General features: G+C 41.6%; 1 protein-coding gene across 4 annotated transcripts in view; it reads right to left on the bottom strand.

Annotated features, from left to right (window-relative positions):
* Positions 1-16,237, bottom strand: part of itga7 (integrin, alpha 7) — a 47,364-nt gene that overhangs the window by 15,081 nt on the left and 16,046 nt on the right. For 2 of the 4 annotated variants that reach the window (XM_042406098.1, XM_042406100.1), the window contains exons 2-9: positions 16,070-16,197; positions 15,620-15,699; positions 15,158-15,413; positions 13,959-14,090; positions 8,845-9,052; positions 8,149-8,345; positions 7,461-7,549; positions 7,210-7,337 (exon numbers count right to left, since the gene is read on the bottom strand). In XM_042406098.1, coding sequence (XP_042262032.1) covers positions 7,210-7,337; positions 7,461-7,549; positions 8,149-8,345; positions 8,845-9,052; positions 13,959-14,090; positions 15,158-15,413; positions 15,620-15,699; positions 16,070-16,197 — 1,218 coding nt within the window. Of the gene's footprint in view, positions 1-7,209; positions 7,338-7,460; positions 7,550-8,148; positions 8,346-8,844; positions 9,053-13,166; positions 13,275-13,958; positions 14,091-15,157; positions 15,414-15,619; positions 15,700-16,069; positions 16,198-16,237 lie in introns of all 4 variants that reach the window. The other 2 variants (XM_042406099.1, XM_042406101.1) reach the window with 1 other exon arrangement.

Below are 16,237 nucleotides of genomic sequence, written 5' to 3'. Positions count from 1 at the left end.
CAGGCCCAACCTACTGTCAGCCCACCAGTCAGTATGCAGCCCCCGGTCAGTGCTCAGCTGCAGCAGCCGAGCCCATGCTGGCGCAAAGATTTCAAAATCTCAGGTCAAATAGGCGAAGCAGGCCAGAAAGATAAATTGACATTTTCTAGCCTCGCTCATCAGATTGAGAATGGACTGAACAGAGGTTATCCTGAAATAGAAATAGTAGATGCTGTAATTAGAGCTATATCTCCCGGCTCACAGTTACGCAGCTATTTGGAAGGAAAGCCCCACCTGACTCTCCCCACACTCCGACGCATCCTGCGCTCCCACTTCCAAGAAAAGAGCGCCACAGAGCTCTACAAGCAGCTAGCTTCTGAAGCACAGAACAGCAAAGACACTCCTCAGACTTTCCTCATGCGAGTTTTAGATTTGAGGCAGAAAGTACTGTTTGCTTCCCAAGAGTCAGAATCAGGGCTTAAGTATGATCCAGCGTTAGTCCAGCGCATGTGTTTACACACACTACTTACTGGTCTCCAGAATGAAAGTATCAGGATAGACATGCAGCCTCTCCTATTAGATACTGAGACCTCAGATGAGCTTCTGCTAGAGAGGTTAAATGTTGCCTGTGCTAATGAGGCTGAAAGGAGAAACAAAAGGAAGCTTAGCAACCAACAGTCAGCCACAAGTGTAAGTGTAGTGCAGTCAGAAGATAGGTCACCTGCTAAGTGCTCTGTGAAGGAAACCAAAACAGGGATTTCCCCAGAACTGTTAACAGAGATACAAGAGCTTAAGACAGGTGTAGCTTCTCTGAAAGGTCTCAGTGCAGAGATAGCCCAGATCAAAGAAACTTTACATCAGACTAGGTTCCAGCCACAGTCCTATGCCCCACCTGCAGTTAGGCCAGATAGGGACCCTCAGCCATCTGTTTCACCGCAGCAGTATTACAGCAGCTACAACCAGTCTCAAACATCTGCTCCAATGTGGCCACAGTATGGACCGAATCAGTACACCAATCACTCTGTCTGTGCTCCACGGAGATGTTTTGTCTGCCAGCAGACAGGAGCGAATGAACGCTGCATGCACTGCTACCGATGTGGAAGTGGAGAACATTTTCAGGCTGGATGCAAAATCAGAGGAATCAGACCATCCAGGGAGGCTCCTTTAAACAGGGAATGGTTACCACCACGGGACAGGTGCTAACCGTGACTAGCAAAGAGTCCCAGAAATGTGCAAATTGTGGCAGTGCAGACTCACCTGACAAATTGAAACGATGTTCATCCTGCAAAGAGACACTGTACTGTTCCAAAACATGTCAAAACCAAAACTGGGCTGAGCATAAAGGAAAATGCACTCACCTGCCAAGCGCCGGTGGAAAGGCTTCCTGCAAAAGGAAAATTGCTGATACTCCGCCCCTCCTACCTCGAGTTGGCCACCCCCGCAAAGTCACCTCGCTAGTTGGCAGGCAGTGTCTTGTTGAATGTTACCTAAATGGCCACCACCTGCAAGCTCTATGGGACACAGGTTCTCAGGTCTCGGTAATTGATGAAAGATGGAAAGAGGAATACTTCCCAACCACAAGGCTGAGAGATGTTTCAGAGATCCTTGACTCACATGATGACTTGACATTGACTGCCGCAAACGGAACTGAAATGCCGTACTTGGGATGGATTGAAACAGTTTTCCGGCTAGCCTCTGAAACTGACCAAGCAGAAGAACTGATCATTCCAGTGCTTATAATGAAAGGCTGGCACCTGTCTCATCCCATCATAGGTTTCAATGTTATTGAGCACATCCTGACAAAGACTGAAAAGACTAAACGGTATCACACAGTGAGGAAAGCTTTCCCAAGCCTCAAAAGAAACAAAGTGAGAGCTTTCATACAGGCTGTTAGCGCAGAGCAAGAAGATGAGTATGCAGTAAAAACGAAGAAAGAGGAGGTTGCAGTTTCAAAACACAGCAGCATCCAAGTCAACTGTCGTGTAGCTACACAGCCCTTCAAAGAGAACATGACCATGCTGTTTCAGCCAGACCTGAACCCACAATGGCCAGATGGTCTTGAGTTTTATGACACACTAGTCAGAGTCAGGAAAGGTGTATTCCCAGTCATCACAATTGATGTTTCTAACCCAACTGACCATGACATTGTTTTACCAGGGCGCACATTAATTGGCACAGTACAAACCATTATGACAGTCCTGCCCGCCCAGGTATTTGAGAAAGTTGCAACACCAGCCACAGTGAGTCACACCAGCATGAAGCCCACAAGTAGTGCCAGTGAACAGTGGGATCCACCAGTGGATCTTAGTCACCTTAGTGAGGATCAGAGACAGGTAGTGAAACAGATGCTCAGAGAAGAGTGTCATTCCTTCTCAAAGTCAGACAGTGATATCGGCTGTATTGAAAAGTTGCATATGACCATTTCCCTCAAAGACACTGAACCTGTCAAACGCACATATATATCAGTGCCTAGCCCCCTGTACCAGGAAATGAAGGGTTACCTCCACGACCTAATAGCACAAGGCTGGGTCAGGAAGTCAAACTCCTCATACTCCTCACCCGTTGTGTGTGTGCGAAAAAAAGATGGCACCCTTCGGCTGTGCATAGATTACAGAGACCTGAACAGGAAGACCCATCCTGATCGTCAGCCTATCCCTCGGGTCCAAGACATCATGAACAGTTTAGGTGGTAAATCCTGGTTTTCTCTCTTAGATCAGGGGAAAGCTTACCACCAGGGGTTTATGTCGGAAGAAAGCAGACCACTGACAGCTTTTGTTACCCCATGGGGACTTTATGAGTGGATTCGCATCCCCTTCGGCCTCATGAACGCCCCAGCGGCCTTCCAACGTTGTATGGAGGAGTGTTTGGAAGGGCTTCGGGATAACATCTGCATTCCTTATCTGGATGATACACTGGTTTTCAGTAAAACCTTTGACAACCATGTGAATGATGTACAAAAAGTGCTGCAACGCCTCAGAGAGCACGGCATCAAACTCAAGCCAAGCAAGTGTGATCTATTCAAGCCTGAGGTCCGCTATCTGGGCAGAATAGTATCTGCAGAGGGCAGTAAAGTTGATCCAGCCGACTTTGAAGCTGTTAGAGCACTAAAAGATATCAGACCTCAGACTGTGGGCCAACTCAGGAAAATGCTTGGTTTACTCACCTACTACAGGCAGTACATCAAAGACTTTTCACGAAAAGCCAGCTGTCTATATGAGCTCCTAAAAGCAGACACAGATGAAGTCTCTGTCAACAGCAGAGAAATAAAAACAAGACTAAAGAAAGTGAGTCATGTTGTGCCCTCAAATAAACTGATCAAGTGGACAGATCAGCACCAACAGGTACTTGAACATTTGATTGACTGCCTACTCCATCCACCAGTGTTGGGTTTCCCTGATTTCACTCAGCCATTCATTGTACACACTGATGCATCACACCAAGGTTTGGGAGCAGTACTGTATCAACACCAAGATGGCAAACTTAGAGTCATTGCTTATGGCTCTCGTTCGTTAACGGCAGCTGAAAAGAACTATCACCTCCATGCAGGCAAGCTAGAATTCCTGGCTTTAAAATGGGCAATCACTGACAAGTTCCGCGACTATCTGTACTATGCTCCAACTTTCACTGTGTATAGTGATAACAACCCGCTCACCTACATCCTGTCGACTGCAAAGCTGAACGCAACCACTTCCAGGTGGGTTGCAGAGTTGGCTGATTTCCACTTTACAATCAAGTACAGACCAGGGAAGGAGAACAGTGATGCTGATGCTTTGTCGAGAATGCCGCTGGATGTAGAGTCACTAATGAGAGAATATTGTGAGGAACTGCTACCTAACACCATCACTGCTGCCATCCAAGCTGTTGAGGTACAGAAAGAGTCCCCTGCAACTTGGTCACTCACAGCTGTATCCATGTCAGTTTCAGCTGAAAGTGAGCCAGCCACTGCATCTATCAGCCCCATACCAAAAGAACAGCTACGAGAAGCACAAGAGTCTGATCCAGTTATCTGTCCTGTGCTAGAGTGCAAACTGTCAGGTTCCAAGCCACCAGTTAAGGAGCTGAGAGAGCTCAGTCCAAAGACGAAATGCTTGTTCAGGGAATGGGACAAATTGACAATAGATGATGATGGCGTTCTGTACAGAACTACCACTGCCCGTGAGCAACTAGTCTTGCCAGAAAGATACAAAGGAAAGGTGTTGGAAGAGTTGCACAATAACATGGGTCACCAAGGCGCTGATCGCACAGTATCCCTAGTACGTGACCGTTTCTTCTGGCCATACATGCAATCAGACATCGAGCACTATGTGACTAAAGCCTGCTCTTGTCTAAAACAGAAAAAACCCTGCCATGACACAAGAGCCCCCTTGACAAATATTGTGACAACACAGCCATTTGAGTTGATATGCATTGACTTCCTCCATCTTGACCGATGCAAAGGCGGATATGAGTACATCCTTGTCCTTGTTGATCATTTCACGCGTTTTGCTCAAGCATACGCCACCACATCAAAGTCAGGGAAAACTGCTGCCAACCTAATCTTCAATGACTTCGCCCTGAAGTTTGGCTTCCCCTCTCGCATCCACCACGACCAAGGGGGAGAATTCGAGAATCAGTTGTTCAGTCAGTTACAGAAACTCAGCGGAGTGGCTGGGTCCAGGACAACGCCCTATCACCCGATGGGGAACGGTCAAGTGGAACGCATGAACAGGACATTGTTACAGATGCTCAAGACACTGACTGATGCACAGAAATCAAACTGGAAAGAGTCCTTGAACAAACTGGTGAATGCTTATAACTGTACACGTTGTGAAGTGACAGGCTACTCGCCATACTATCTTCTGTACGGGAGATCACCCAGGCTTCCAGTTGATATGCTCTTTGGACTGCACACAGAGTCAGGCTCCAGTGACCAGCGAGACTATGTGGAGAAATGGAAACAAGGTATGGAGGAAGCGTACGCCATTGCTAACAGAAATGCTCAAAAGGCTGCTGAAAGGAGTAAAAGGTACTATGACACAAAAGTAAGGAGTTCAGCACTACAACCCGGTGAGCGCGTCCTGATCAAAAACTTGACACCCAGGGGAGGACCAGGCAAACTCCGGAACTATTGGGAGGACACAGTTCACACAGTAGTGAGACGAATGGGGTCTAACCTGCCAATTTATGAAGTGAGACCAGAAAGGGGTAAGGGATGCTCCAGAGTTCTGCACAGAAACTTGCTAATGCCCTGTGATCACTTACCTTTCGAGACATCACCAGAGTTAACAAAAAACGGAAAAGGGACACAGAAAAAGAAACACCAGCCTGCATCTCAAACTCAGGAATCTGATGAGGACAGCGGGGATGAGTATGAACTCCATCATGAGCCACTCCGAGCCCCCACAGTGCCTGCAGAAAGAAAGGAAACCTTGGTTGAATCGAGGATGGCGCTTGAACACAGGCACCCACCAGTGGAAGAGAGAATTGAAATGCCAGCTCCTGTTGCACCACAAGCACAGTCTCCTGGGGAAGACCAGCTGGAGGAGTCTAGCACACCTGCTGAAAACCTGCCTGGTGAGGAAATAGACTTACCTGTTGGAAATTTGCCTGATGAACACTCACCACATGCCTCTCCCTCGTCAAGTGCTGCTGAACCTGAGGAGCCATCCTACCAGCTGCCACAAAGAGAGAGACACCCACCGAGACGTATGACCTACGATCAGCTTGGCATCCCCTCTTGCTACAGTATCCAGCCAGCAACTCAGATGTTACCTGTCTACCATGCATCAGGACTGGTCCCATGGCTACCACCCCTTCAGCCATACTACTTCCAGCCCCCCTTCATGTATGGACTCCAGCAAACCATGAGCCTACAGACTTGACTAAGTTTGACGAACACCATGGACAATACATAGACTGTTCACACAGACCGTTGCCATGGACTATTCATGGACTGTTTCAAAACTATTGTCATGGACAATTTGCAGACTGTGTATCATTGCCATGCAAAACTAATGGACTGTTGAAAAACTGCTGATAGACAGTTTATGCATTGGCCAGTCACCGAATATGGACTGTAGCCCTGTGATTATGGACTGTTGAGTCATCAGACTGTGACCTTTGTTTGTGTACCAACTCACAGGAGCCCTTCATTGTCAAGCTCATGAGAGATTGAAAAAAAAGGAGAGAAAATTGTTTAATTAATTGGTTTAATGTCGGGACGACATTTATTTTGTAGGGGAGTATGTGATAAGTTAAAAGAATGATGCACTAAAAGGACCATACAAGCTTAAAAAGGACAGTACACTTAAAATGCTGTGATAAGGTTAAAAAGATCATAGTCATGAGAAACAATTTATAAGATGTGTTTAAAATGGGTTAAAAAAAAGTAGGAATTCATTATGTCAAAAGAGGTTAAAATTTTAAAAGGTCTTTAATTAATTAATTGTTGTTGTTGTTTATTGTCAGAGGTTCAGCTATAATGGTATTATCAGTGATCCGCAAAGTAGTCTTAATCTACTAGCGTGAGATCGATTGCTTTTGTCTCCACCCACGTATCCAGGGGAACTCGCGGTGTTTTCTTCATTCGAGTAAACGCGCTCACTGAAGAAATCACTCGTATCACTCTTGTGATTATTTCTCCCCGTTTCAGGTATGTTGTCGGCATTTGACACTATTAAGGTGGTTGTAATAATTTTTCTAATATGTTTGAGTGTCAAGTGAATGTATGTGTAACATTTCAAGTGAGTTAAAGTAAAGTTTGCCGAGTATGGTAAAGTGTCTGGCGAGCTAGCTCCCGCTTGTTAGCAGAGTTCAACCCGTAACTACGCCAATTGCTTCCGCCATTTTGTGAATCCAATTGTCTACATATGTAAATGTATTTTACACAGTTTTTCTATATTGTCTATTTAGTAACTTTTACAAGGTTATGAGAGGTTACTGAGTTACAGCAGTATATTATTTACCAGTAACAGTAGAGAGAATAGGAATTATGTCTCAAAGAAATACTGAATATTTGTGTAACTTGAATAGGGTATGTATGCTACTGTAACCAGCCTGTTAAGCAGGGTAGCCTATGTTTATTTGTAGATTGTGTATATGTTCAATTATTCATTCGAGTAAACGCTCTCACTGAAGAAATCACTCGTATCACTCTTGTGATTATTTCTCCCCGTTTCAGGGGCGTAACATTACCAAAATTAAAAATCAATATAATAATAATAATAACACTTAAACTAACTCTTTTCTCACCTGAAGAGAACCACTGAATCATTAAGAGAGCCCACTGCAATGTCTGGATAGTGGTTGTTATCAATATCCAAACCACCTGAGATGGAGTATCCGAAATGTTTCACGTCAAAGTCACGACCATCCAGCACCTGATGGGATAAAGAATACAGATCATTCATTCATTCTTACAATCATTTTCATCTTTTTTTAACCTTTCGTCTATTCTGCCATCTGTTAAATGATTAAACTACTATATGAAATGTTTAACTCACCTGAGCAGGTTTTGTTTCAATTCCAGCATCTGAGCCTCTGTAGATGAAAACTTTGCCGTCTCCATCAAAGGGTGCTCCCACAGCAATATCTGAACAGAAACAGGATTGATTGATTTGCAGTTTTACTGCATATTATTGGAACTGAATACCCCATTTAATTTTTTATAATTTACATTTCAGTTGATGAAAACTATAGCGTTGATTGTGTGATTTAATCTCATAACTGTAAGTTGCAGTTACCCCAATAAAACACTGAAATCCTACTGTACAAACAAAAGCAGGATAAATTGAACAGAATCTGGCCTTTTCTGTTATTTCTCCTTCTTAAATGAATTAAAGCTAATGTCACAGCAAATTTGTGATGATATTGCCTAAAAAACATTATATCATATCCCTTTTACCCACATATCAGATATGTTGCTGCATGAGTATTTTCATACTAATTATTCACCCGTAAAAAGCAACAGTAACATTTTTGTTTTAAATATCTGGGGTCTTGACTTAGATTTAGACTTACAGTAACATCAACACAACCTCTATCATGAACATCTAGACTCAAAGTGCACATCTATGTTAACGAACATTGTCTGTGGGGTATGACAAATACCTTGTGGTCATTATTCTCACTTTCTCTACGGGTACAGTTCTGTTCTTTGGCAGTTATGAACTGAAAATATTTTGTTTTCACCTCCGTATCCATCCTGATCCAAATCTCCTATGTTGCTGACTGTCATTCCAAACATGGAGTCATATGTCCCATTGAGACGGATGGGCCGGGCCTGATCATCCCAGTGACCAAACGGGTTCAGGTACACATACACAGCTCCACCGATCTCTGCCTTACGGTCAAAAAAGTTAGGAGCTCCCACGATCAGGTCGGTCCAGCTAGAGACAGCAACAGAAACAGAGAATTACAAATTAAAGATCCCCTTCAGACAAGTTTTAAGACATATAAAAATACACAAAAAATAATTATAATAATTTGTTTCTGATCTTTTTTTCCCCACAAAAAGTTCAATTAACAACTTAAAAAATCTTGAAATTACATCCACCCCTTCTCCCTCATTGGAAGGTACACACTGGACCAAGACTGGCTCCAAACTACTTGTGATGTCACAAATTATGCTCGTACACACATCATAAACTCAGATTTAAAGTGAGCACAGAGAAACTTTCCCCGTTGTTACATCATTGTAACAAAAAGCAAAGCACATTTTTGAGACAGAGTTGACTTTAATAACATTTTTTAAAGCTTTTTTGAGTTTTGGGGGTCTCTATAACTTATCACCCTGTTTGTTTGCATCCCACCTCCTCTAATTTACAGTCATCCCCCTCTTTTTTATGAGTATCATCTATACTGTCTTCTCATTCAGCCTCTCCTCACCCGTCCTTGTTGAGATCCGTGGTAGCTACCGAGTACCCAAACGAAGATGCCAATTCCTCCCCCCAGAAAATGTACTGCGGCACCAGCCGGTACACGTTGTCCTTCCGCAGGAGCACCACAGCCCCTGTGTGATTGGCCCTGGGTGCCCCCGCCACGAAGGTCAGCTCCCTGGGGCTCATTATCCCCATGGCGGAGTCCACAGAGAACCCTTGAAGAAGAAGGAAGGCAGGATGGAGGGGAAGACGGGGGGGTTAGTATTGACTGTGGGGATCAGAGGCTCATCTCCTCTCAGTGTAGCATGTTCTGCTCATCTTCTTACTAATGAAATGTGTGCCTTAAGCGACTATTGATTTTATGCCAAACTCATGATGGGTGTAAATGTCCTGTGTGCCGTGTTTGCTACAGGGAGGCTGTTGGAGGAGAGCGAATGGTTGTGTGTCTACTCGTAAGAGCAAAAAGGCCGGTTGTGATGTTAACAGAGGGAGATGTATTGGGCTTCTCTAACGTCTCATGAGATTCATGATGCTGCAGCTTTGTATCAGTTGCCTGTGGTGGAAGCCAGTGAGTAACATAGTGGTTGGACATTAATAAGATTTATGGCCTAAAGCATCTCTTCCTTTGTGTGAGTGTACATTGTGAAAGTGTACATATGTATGTGTGTGTGTGTGTGTGTGTGAAGGAATGTGAGGATGTGCTTGCATATAAATCAGGTAGCAAAAAAAAGAGTGAACAAGTGAAGGGGGGAGGGGTGTGCATTTTTGCTTCATGACATGTTTGTGGTGAAATTTTTTTATCAAGCTGTGAAAAATAGCACATATCAAACATTTCATATAAACAGAAGCAACCTCATGCATTTGCTTTACTGATTTAAAACATGCATGAAAAGCGTGAAAAGAGACGACAATCTATCAAGACGTTTGTTAGTCCTGAGTAAACATGCACAGGGAGACGAAAACAGAGACAAACAGTGAGCAGCTCCAGGGTGGCAGGTGTGGAATGCAACAGTCTGCATCGCGCTCCTGTAAAAACCAACGGACGGAGGCAAGGTGCCACTTTTTCCACACATGGTGGCTTTTAACACACAGGCTTGCTACAAGGTCGACACTGTAAAACTAAATGGGGAATGGAAGCTTAATGCTGCAAAAGGTTTTTAAAGGGGAGGGGGGCCCTGCAACAGCTTTACAAAGGAGGTGCCAACACTGGTCATATTAATAAATGGTTTGGTTTCATTTTGTTTCATAAGCCTAAAGAAATTAATTGTAATAGGAGTCAATAGGTGTTTTTTTTTCATTTCCCACACTTAATCAGCATGTCCATTCTCCTGTGGGAGGTGTGTCCTCATTAAACCAATGTGCATTTCTATATTTTCTCGCTGTTAAAAAAAATGTTTTGATCATTTTTCATTGGTATTCTAAACGAGCGCTGATATCTAGATTTTTATATATTTAATTTTATATTTCATTCTCAATATATTCTTTGAGCTCAGCTTCCTTTTTTATTTTTAAATTTGGCTGAATTATGGTCTGTGAAAACAAGTCTAGGACTTTATTGTTCTATCCCTGACAAAGTCAGATATGTTGTGTTGTAAAATATGTTTAAGTAGTATTAATAGACCCAAACCTAAATAAATGAATGTTTGTTAAGTCATAATGCAACCCCATAAGCTATAATATATCCATAAACTCTTACTGCTATTTATTCACTTTTTTAGTTTTCTGTTTACCTTGGGTTTTTTGTTTTGTTTTGTTTTTGTGTAGTTTCTTAATGACTGCAATCTGAAATAAGCAGTTAAAAATAAATAAATCAGTTGTTTATTTTGATATTTGGTTCTTGCTTTTTTTTCTTTTCTTTTTTTTTTGGCAAATTAAGCAAGTTTATAAAGACAATGAGTTTATATTATATGTGGTTATATTATAACAAATTACAATGTATTTTACTACAATTTTGAGGTGTTTGCCACAGTTAATGGTTGTAACCACAAATGTGGCATAATGCCTCCAGAAGATCTGACTTTGCCATGACACTGCATTTAGCCTAACACCCTGTAATAAAGAGATTCTATGGACAGGATTTGATTTGTCCTTGACGGAGGTAAAAAGGGATGTATGCCTTTATTCAGTGAGACACTGCTCCTGAATGTCTTCCTATTGACTTCTGTGAGTGTATATGTGTGTGTGTGTGTGTGTGTGTGACCATAATATAGTAAACAGCTGGAATCCTGTGAGCCTGTGATTTGGGATTTAATGATAGTATAATAATGATTAAAAAAAATAATAATCAGAAAAGGCTACAACACTGTCTCTGAGATTTTTAGTTTAGCATGCATAGGTGTGGCATATCATCTGGTTAGGATAAATGGAAGCATGTGAGTTATAAATGAAGGCTAAAAGGTCATGTGGGAATTAGTGTTGTCAAGGAGACGGCTCGATATGGAGTGAGGAAGAGGGTAAGCAGGCTTGGAGGTATGTGAATAGAGAGATTTATAGTAGATCCACACACTCGGTGAAAAGTAATAACCGGAACCCTACAATACAATAACAATAAATAGTTCCTGTTAAGCAGACGACGGATCGTTACACATGAACACGACACAGAACTACAGAAAATATCTAGAGATTAATGACAGAAATACTTTCTTCAAAGGGAGAAACTGAAGTCCTGATTTCCACATTCATCTGAAAATCTTTCTAACACATAGTTCATTGTTAGTTAAACCAGTGAGACAGCTCAACCAGTAAAACAGTTTAGTAAAGCTACGACGATCGATGAGAAAACCACCACCAAGATAACCTGGAAAGCTTCATTTGGACACACACATGCAGACTACAGACAACAGAGGTCTACAGACAGAACAGACAAACACTCTGCTGCTACAAGAGACAACCATCTGTCAAATCAGAGGCTAGTTAGTGGCTGAAATAATAAAATAAAAAGAATAAAAAGAATAAAACAAAATTAAATTAAATTAATTAGACATGGTCAAGCTTATAGGTAACATTTTACTTTACAGCTACTTTAATTTTATATTAATTTCCTAAGAAGCTTCTGCGTAATTTGCAGGTATTTACACAGGTAATTTTGCAATTTGTTACAAATTATAAGAAAAACAGAAAAAAGTGTTGAGTTATTTTAGTTGGTAAGCCCCCACTCATATTTGGGTTCATGTGTAGTTGTTAATTTGCAAACAATCTTAATAAATTAGATTCTTAACAATTCTTTAACAGACAGAAAATACTTACTTTTCAGTGTGTAGTTTTGTGTGTCAAACTACATATCAGCATATTAGATTCTTTCTTAAAAACTCTATAATGAGCACATTTCTTGTATCCTACTAAATAACCCTTTCAAAGAAATGTCCTAAACAGTGAACAGTTACACAGCAGCTACTTTTAGGAAATTACTGAAAAAATGTCCTGGAAATTAGTAGGAAAGTGTTACTGAAATTGTTGATAGATGCTCATTCATTATGGAGTTTTGAAGAGACAAACTAATATGCTAATTTATTGTTTGACACACAAAACTACAACTGAAAACTAAGTATTTTCTGTCTGTTTAAGAATAGTTAAGAATCTAATTATATAGAATGTTTGCAAATTAGCAACTACATATGAACCCAACTATAATGAGTAGGTATACTTACCAACTAAAACAGCTCTCAGTTCTCAAACTTTTTCACATCAAGGACCCCTAAACTGATACAAATTAGACCACGGAGTCCCATTTGATAAGATTTTATCCAAGGGTCCCCCGTCTGATAAGATTTTTGCTTTTAGATGTTTTATTACAGAAAGTGTATGAAACCCATGACCAAAATAGTAATACATTCAGTCATTGTGTTACTTATGGATGGTATAATGGTGAAAATAAATTATTCCCCTTTTTGGTGGGGAACCCCTGGAACCCCTTCAAGAATCCCTGGACCCCCCTTTGAGAACAACTGAACTAAACCAACTTTACACTTTTTCCAGTTTTTCTTATATTTTGTACCAAATTGCCCCACCCTTTCTAAAAAATGTCCTAAAAATGAATCGTTACACATCTGCAAATTCCCAGGAAATTGATATAGAGTGAGGGGACCAGTAAAATAAAGCATTACCCAGTTTTACAATAAATTTACAGTTTTGGATGGCTGTCTCTTTATAACAGTAAAGGTGATAAATTCCCACATAGTACATTGATTACACACTTAAAATCTATATACGTAGACACGAGGTGGAATTAGCAGAAGGGATTAAAACGAAGACGAAGAAGAAGGTGGGACAACTTCAACTACAAGCCCAGTCCGGTCCAAACAACAATAACAACACCTCACGCCTACAAACCTAAGTAGCTATTATGAGCTACATCCTCAAACGGTGTAGGCCGCTTGGAAGGCTCCAGAGTTTTGTACAGCAGTGCATCTTCAATGGGGCTAGCCATGAACAAGAGCCCTATGGCCCAAGACAGAAATAGAAAAACAGAAAGAGAGACAGAAGTGTGGGAGGGGAGTGATGGGGTGGTGAAATGGTGAGGGGGGGAGAAAGAGTGAAAAGAGAGAGAAAAAGGGGAGAGGGAGGTGCATGTGAGTCAGGCTGTGATTGACTGGTGTTTTGTCTTTGTGGTGCCGCAGAGGTTTTTCCTGCAAAACCACTGGGTACCTGGTGGAGAAACGACGTTTCAGGCTCAGGCTGTACCCTAAAATTTGCTCACCACCCACAGTTTTGACATGTTTTCATTTTTAGAAGAGGGGGGTGGATGGAAAGAACATGAGGCCATTTCCACTTCCTCTTAAATATTTTCCTTGTTAGCCAAAGATAGGGTGAGAGCCAAACCTTAGCAAAAACTGGAATCATATGAATTCAGGTCAGGCCAGAAAATGCTGTGGACATTTTTGACAATATCAACGCACATTCACACGGGAAAAAAAATTGAGTCACACACAGATAGGATCAGCCAGAAATAATCCCAGTGACATGAATGGCTTGTGTCACTGCCTCAACCAGTTTGGCAGTTGCTACTGTGGCTAGCTCCTGTGGTTATGTCAGGGTACAGTCTGAGCCCTGGTGTCGCTCTCCCCTGGCCCTCTCTTTCTCTCCTGTGCACAGGCAGCAGTGAGCAGGGAGGGCAAATCCTACCCAGGTAACTGTGGTAGGGCAGAGGGATGAGCTGGGCATTAAGCTGTTTCTGATCTGCCACCTCGTAGGGTCCATCGTCATAGAAACCGAGGTCAAGCAGAGTCTGGTTTAGGAGCTGGACACGCATCTCACCTGGAATGGAAATAGGTGAGGCCACACAGCAAAGTAACAATAAAACATTTGCACGCTCTCACACACACTCAGTGGACATACTGTGCCTCGTACACACACACATACACACACACACACACGTATAATCACACAATATCTGTTCATCTAATTACATGTTCTGTACACTCAAAGTAGCCGTGACAGAAAGAGTGGAAACCATTTTAGCCACAGGGCTTTAGAGTAAAATCTGAGAAATCTCCTGGATGACAAAATGCAGGATGATATTTTAACGTTATACTATGTGAAATTTTATAAATTGGTCAGATTATTATGTAAAGCAAGCATATTGGACTACCAGTGCTTTCTTTGATTAACTACATGCCACTGCTCTGCATAATTTCTGTGTCCAATCACTAGATTGTCTTATAAATCAATTAGCGTTTTTTATCTATATGAGTACTGCACTGTTAGTGCTACTCTTTTAATAACAGTAAATACAGTCCATGTAATTACAGTAAATATGGTCCATGTGGACTGGTTTTCTTTCTAGCTCACATTAGAGCATTATAGGCACATTATACATTATAGGCACATTATATGTTATATTGTCCACTGCGAGAGGTCAGCAAAAAAAAAAAAAATGTTTGAACACAGAAATAATTTAAGAGATAGGTAATATTCACTACAAATCTTCCTTTGAACGAAATCAACTGGGTATCAATTTCCTTGATAAAATATTGTCTATTTTGCTTTACCTTTTGTCCTTATTTTCTGTAAATCAAATGTGACACAATGTTCTTTAAGCATATATATTAAGCAAAACATTTGAAAATGTGTTTTAGTAATACAGAAAAGTAAGTTATAGTGTAATAGATAATATAGTATAGTATGGTTTAGTATAGTATAGTATAGTATAGTATAGTATAATAAAGTAAAAAATATGAAGGAATTTAAGAAATTAACTGATTCTACCTAAAGAAACGCTCTCAACATAAGGAGAAATATTTGTAAAACTTGTTTTGAGAACTGTTTTTTTCACAGCCTTGATTCTCTGATCCAGCCCTCCGCCGGCCAAACAGACACCATACCTTTCCAGTTGTATGTTCCCGGAGCCCCGAACAGAATAAAGTTGTTGTCTGGGGTGAAACTGACAGACAGGCCCTGCTGGCAGAAGCCAAACTGCTCATGTCCCTGCGGCCGACCCTCGCAGAACTTCCACTCCCCTCCATCCAAGTCATCTCGCTCTGTCAGGTCTTCACTCAGGACGTAGCAGCGTCCGATGGGGTCACGAGTCTCTGAGGTTTGGCTTACACGTTGCCTGAGCTCATAGAGGTGAGCACAGGTCTGGTGATGGACAGGGAATGACATTCACTGTGCTTGTTGCGATAAGAAACTAATAAATGTATATAAGGCATAATTTAACATAACTTAAAATGTCAACTAAAGTTTAAAATGTGTCTTCCATGTTCACGAATCATTGGATCAACAGCTGAAAAAACAAGCACAAGTTCCTTACACTGATGCATTTACATGATGTGCTCTTCACTTACCACCACCTTTCCTCCAATTCCCTGGCTCTTTACAGTCACTCCCAGCCACTGGTTGTCTTTGCTCTCTCTGTCCAGACTCACTAAGGGAAAACACAGAAGGAAATGGCAATCATAAAGGTTTCCATATTGTAAACCAATTAGGATCTGGCCCAAAGTAAGCAAACAGCACTTTGCAATGCAACAGAGAGGGATCCTATTCAAGTTTAAATTATATTTCACTTTTCTATAATGCATTGTAAATAACTAAGTGTAAGAGCATAAGATTATAAGATGCAAAAATATAATGGTAACATTCACATAATCCTGCAGCCCCCCAATACACTTGGAAAGGCTTAATCTGATGTTAAAGAAGAACCACTGCCACAAAATAGTCAGAGATGGAAGATAAATTCAAGGTTAGTCTCAGTGGAAAACTCAATAAAGTTAAATCTCTGTTATGTATAAACTCACCCTCTCCATCGATATCCACCCTTTCACAGTCGTACTCCTCTGGTGTGATTGGACACCTGAACAGGGCTCCTGGCCGACTGCCCCGCAACAAGCCCTGCCCTGCCGCCTGTGGTGCCCCCACCAGGATCCTGAAAGAACATCAGTGATATTTAATTGTCAATACGTGGT

The sequence above is a fragment of the Thunnus maccoyii genome, chromosome 3 (assembly GCF_910596095.1).
Source record: "Thunnus maccoyii chromosome 3, fThuMac1.1, whole genome shotgun sequence".
Lineage (NCBI taxonomy): Eukaryota > Metazoa > Chordata > Actinopteri > Scombriformes > Scombridae > Thunnus > Thunnus maccoyii.
Note: the sequence above shows the minus strand (reverse complement) of the source record. Positions and strands in the feature narration are given on the sequence as shown.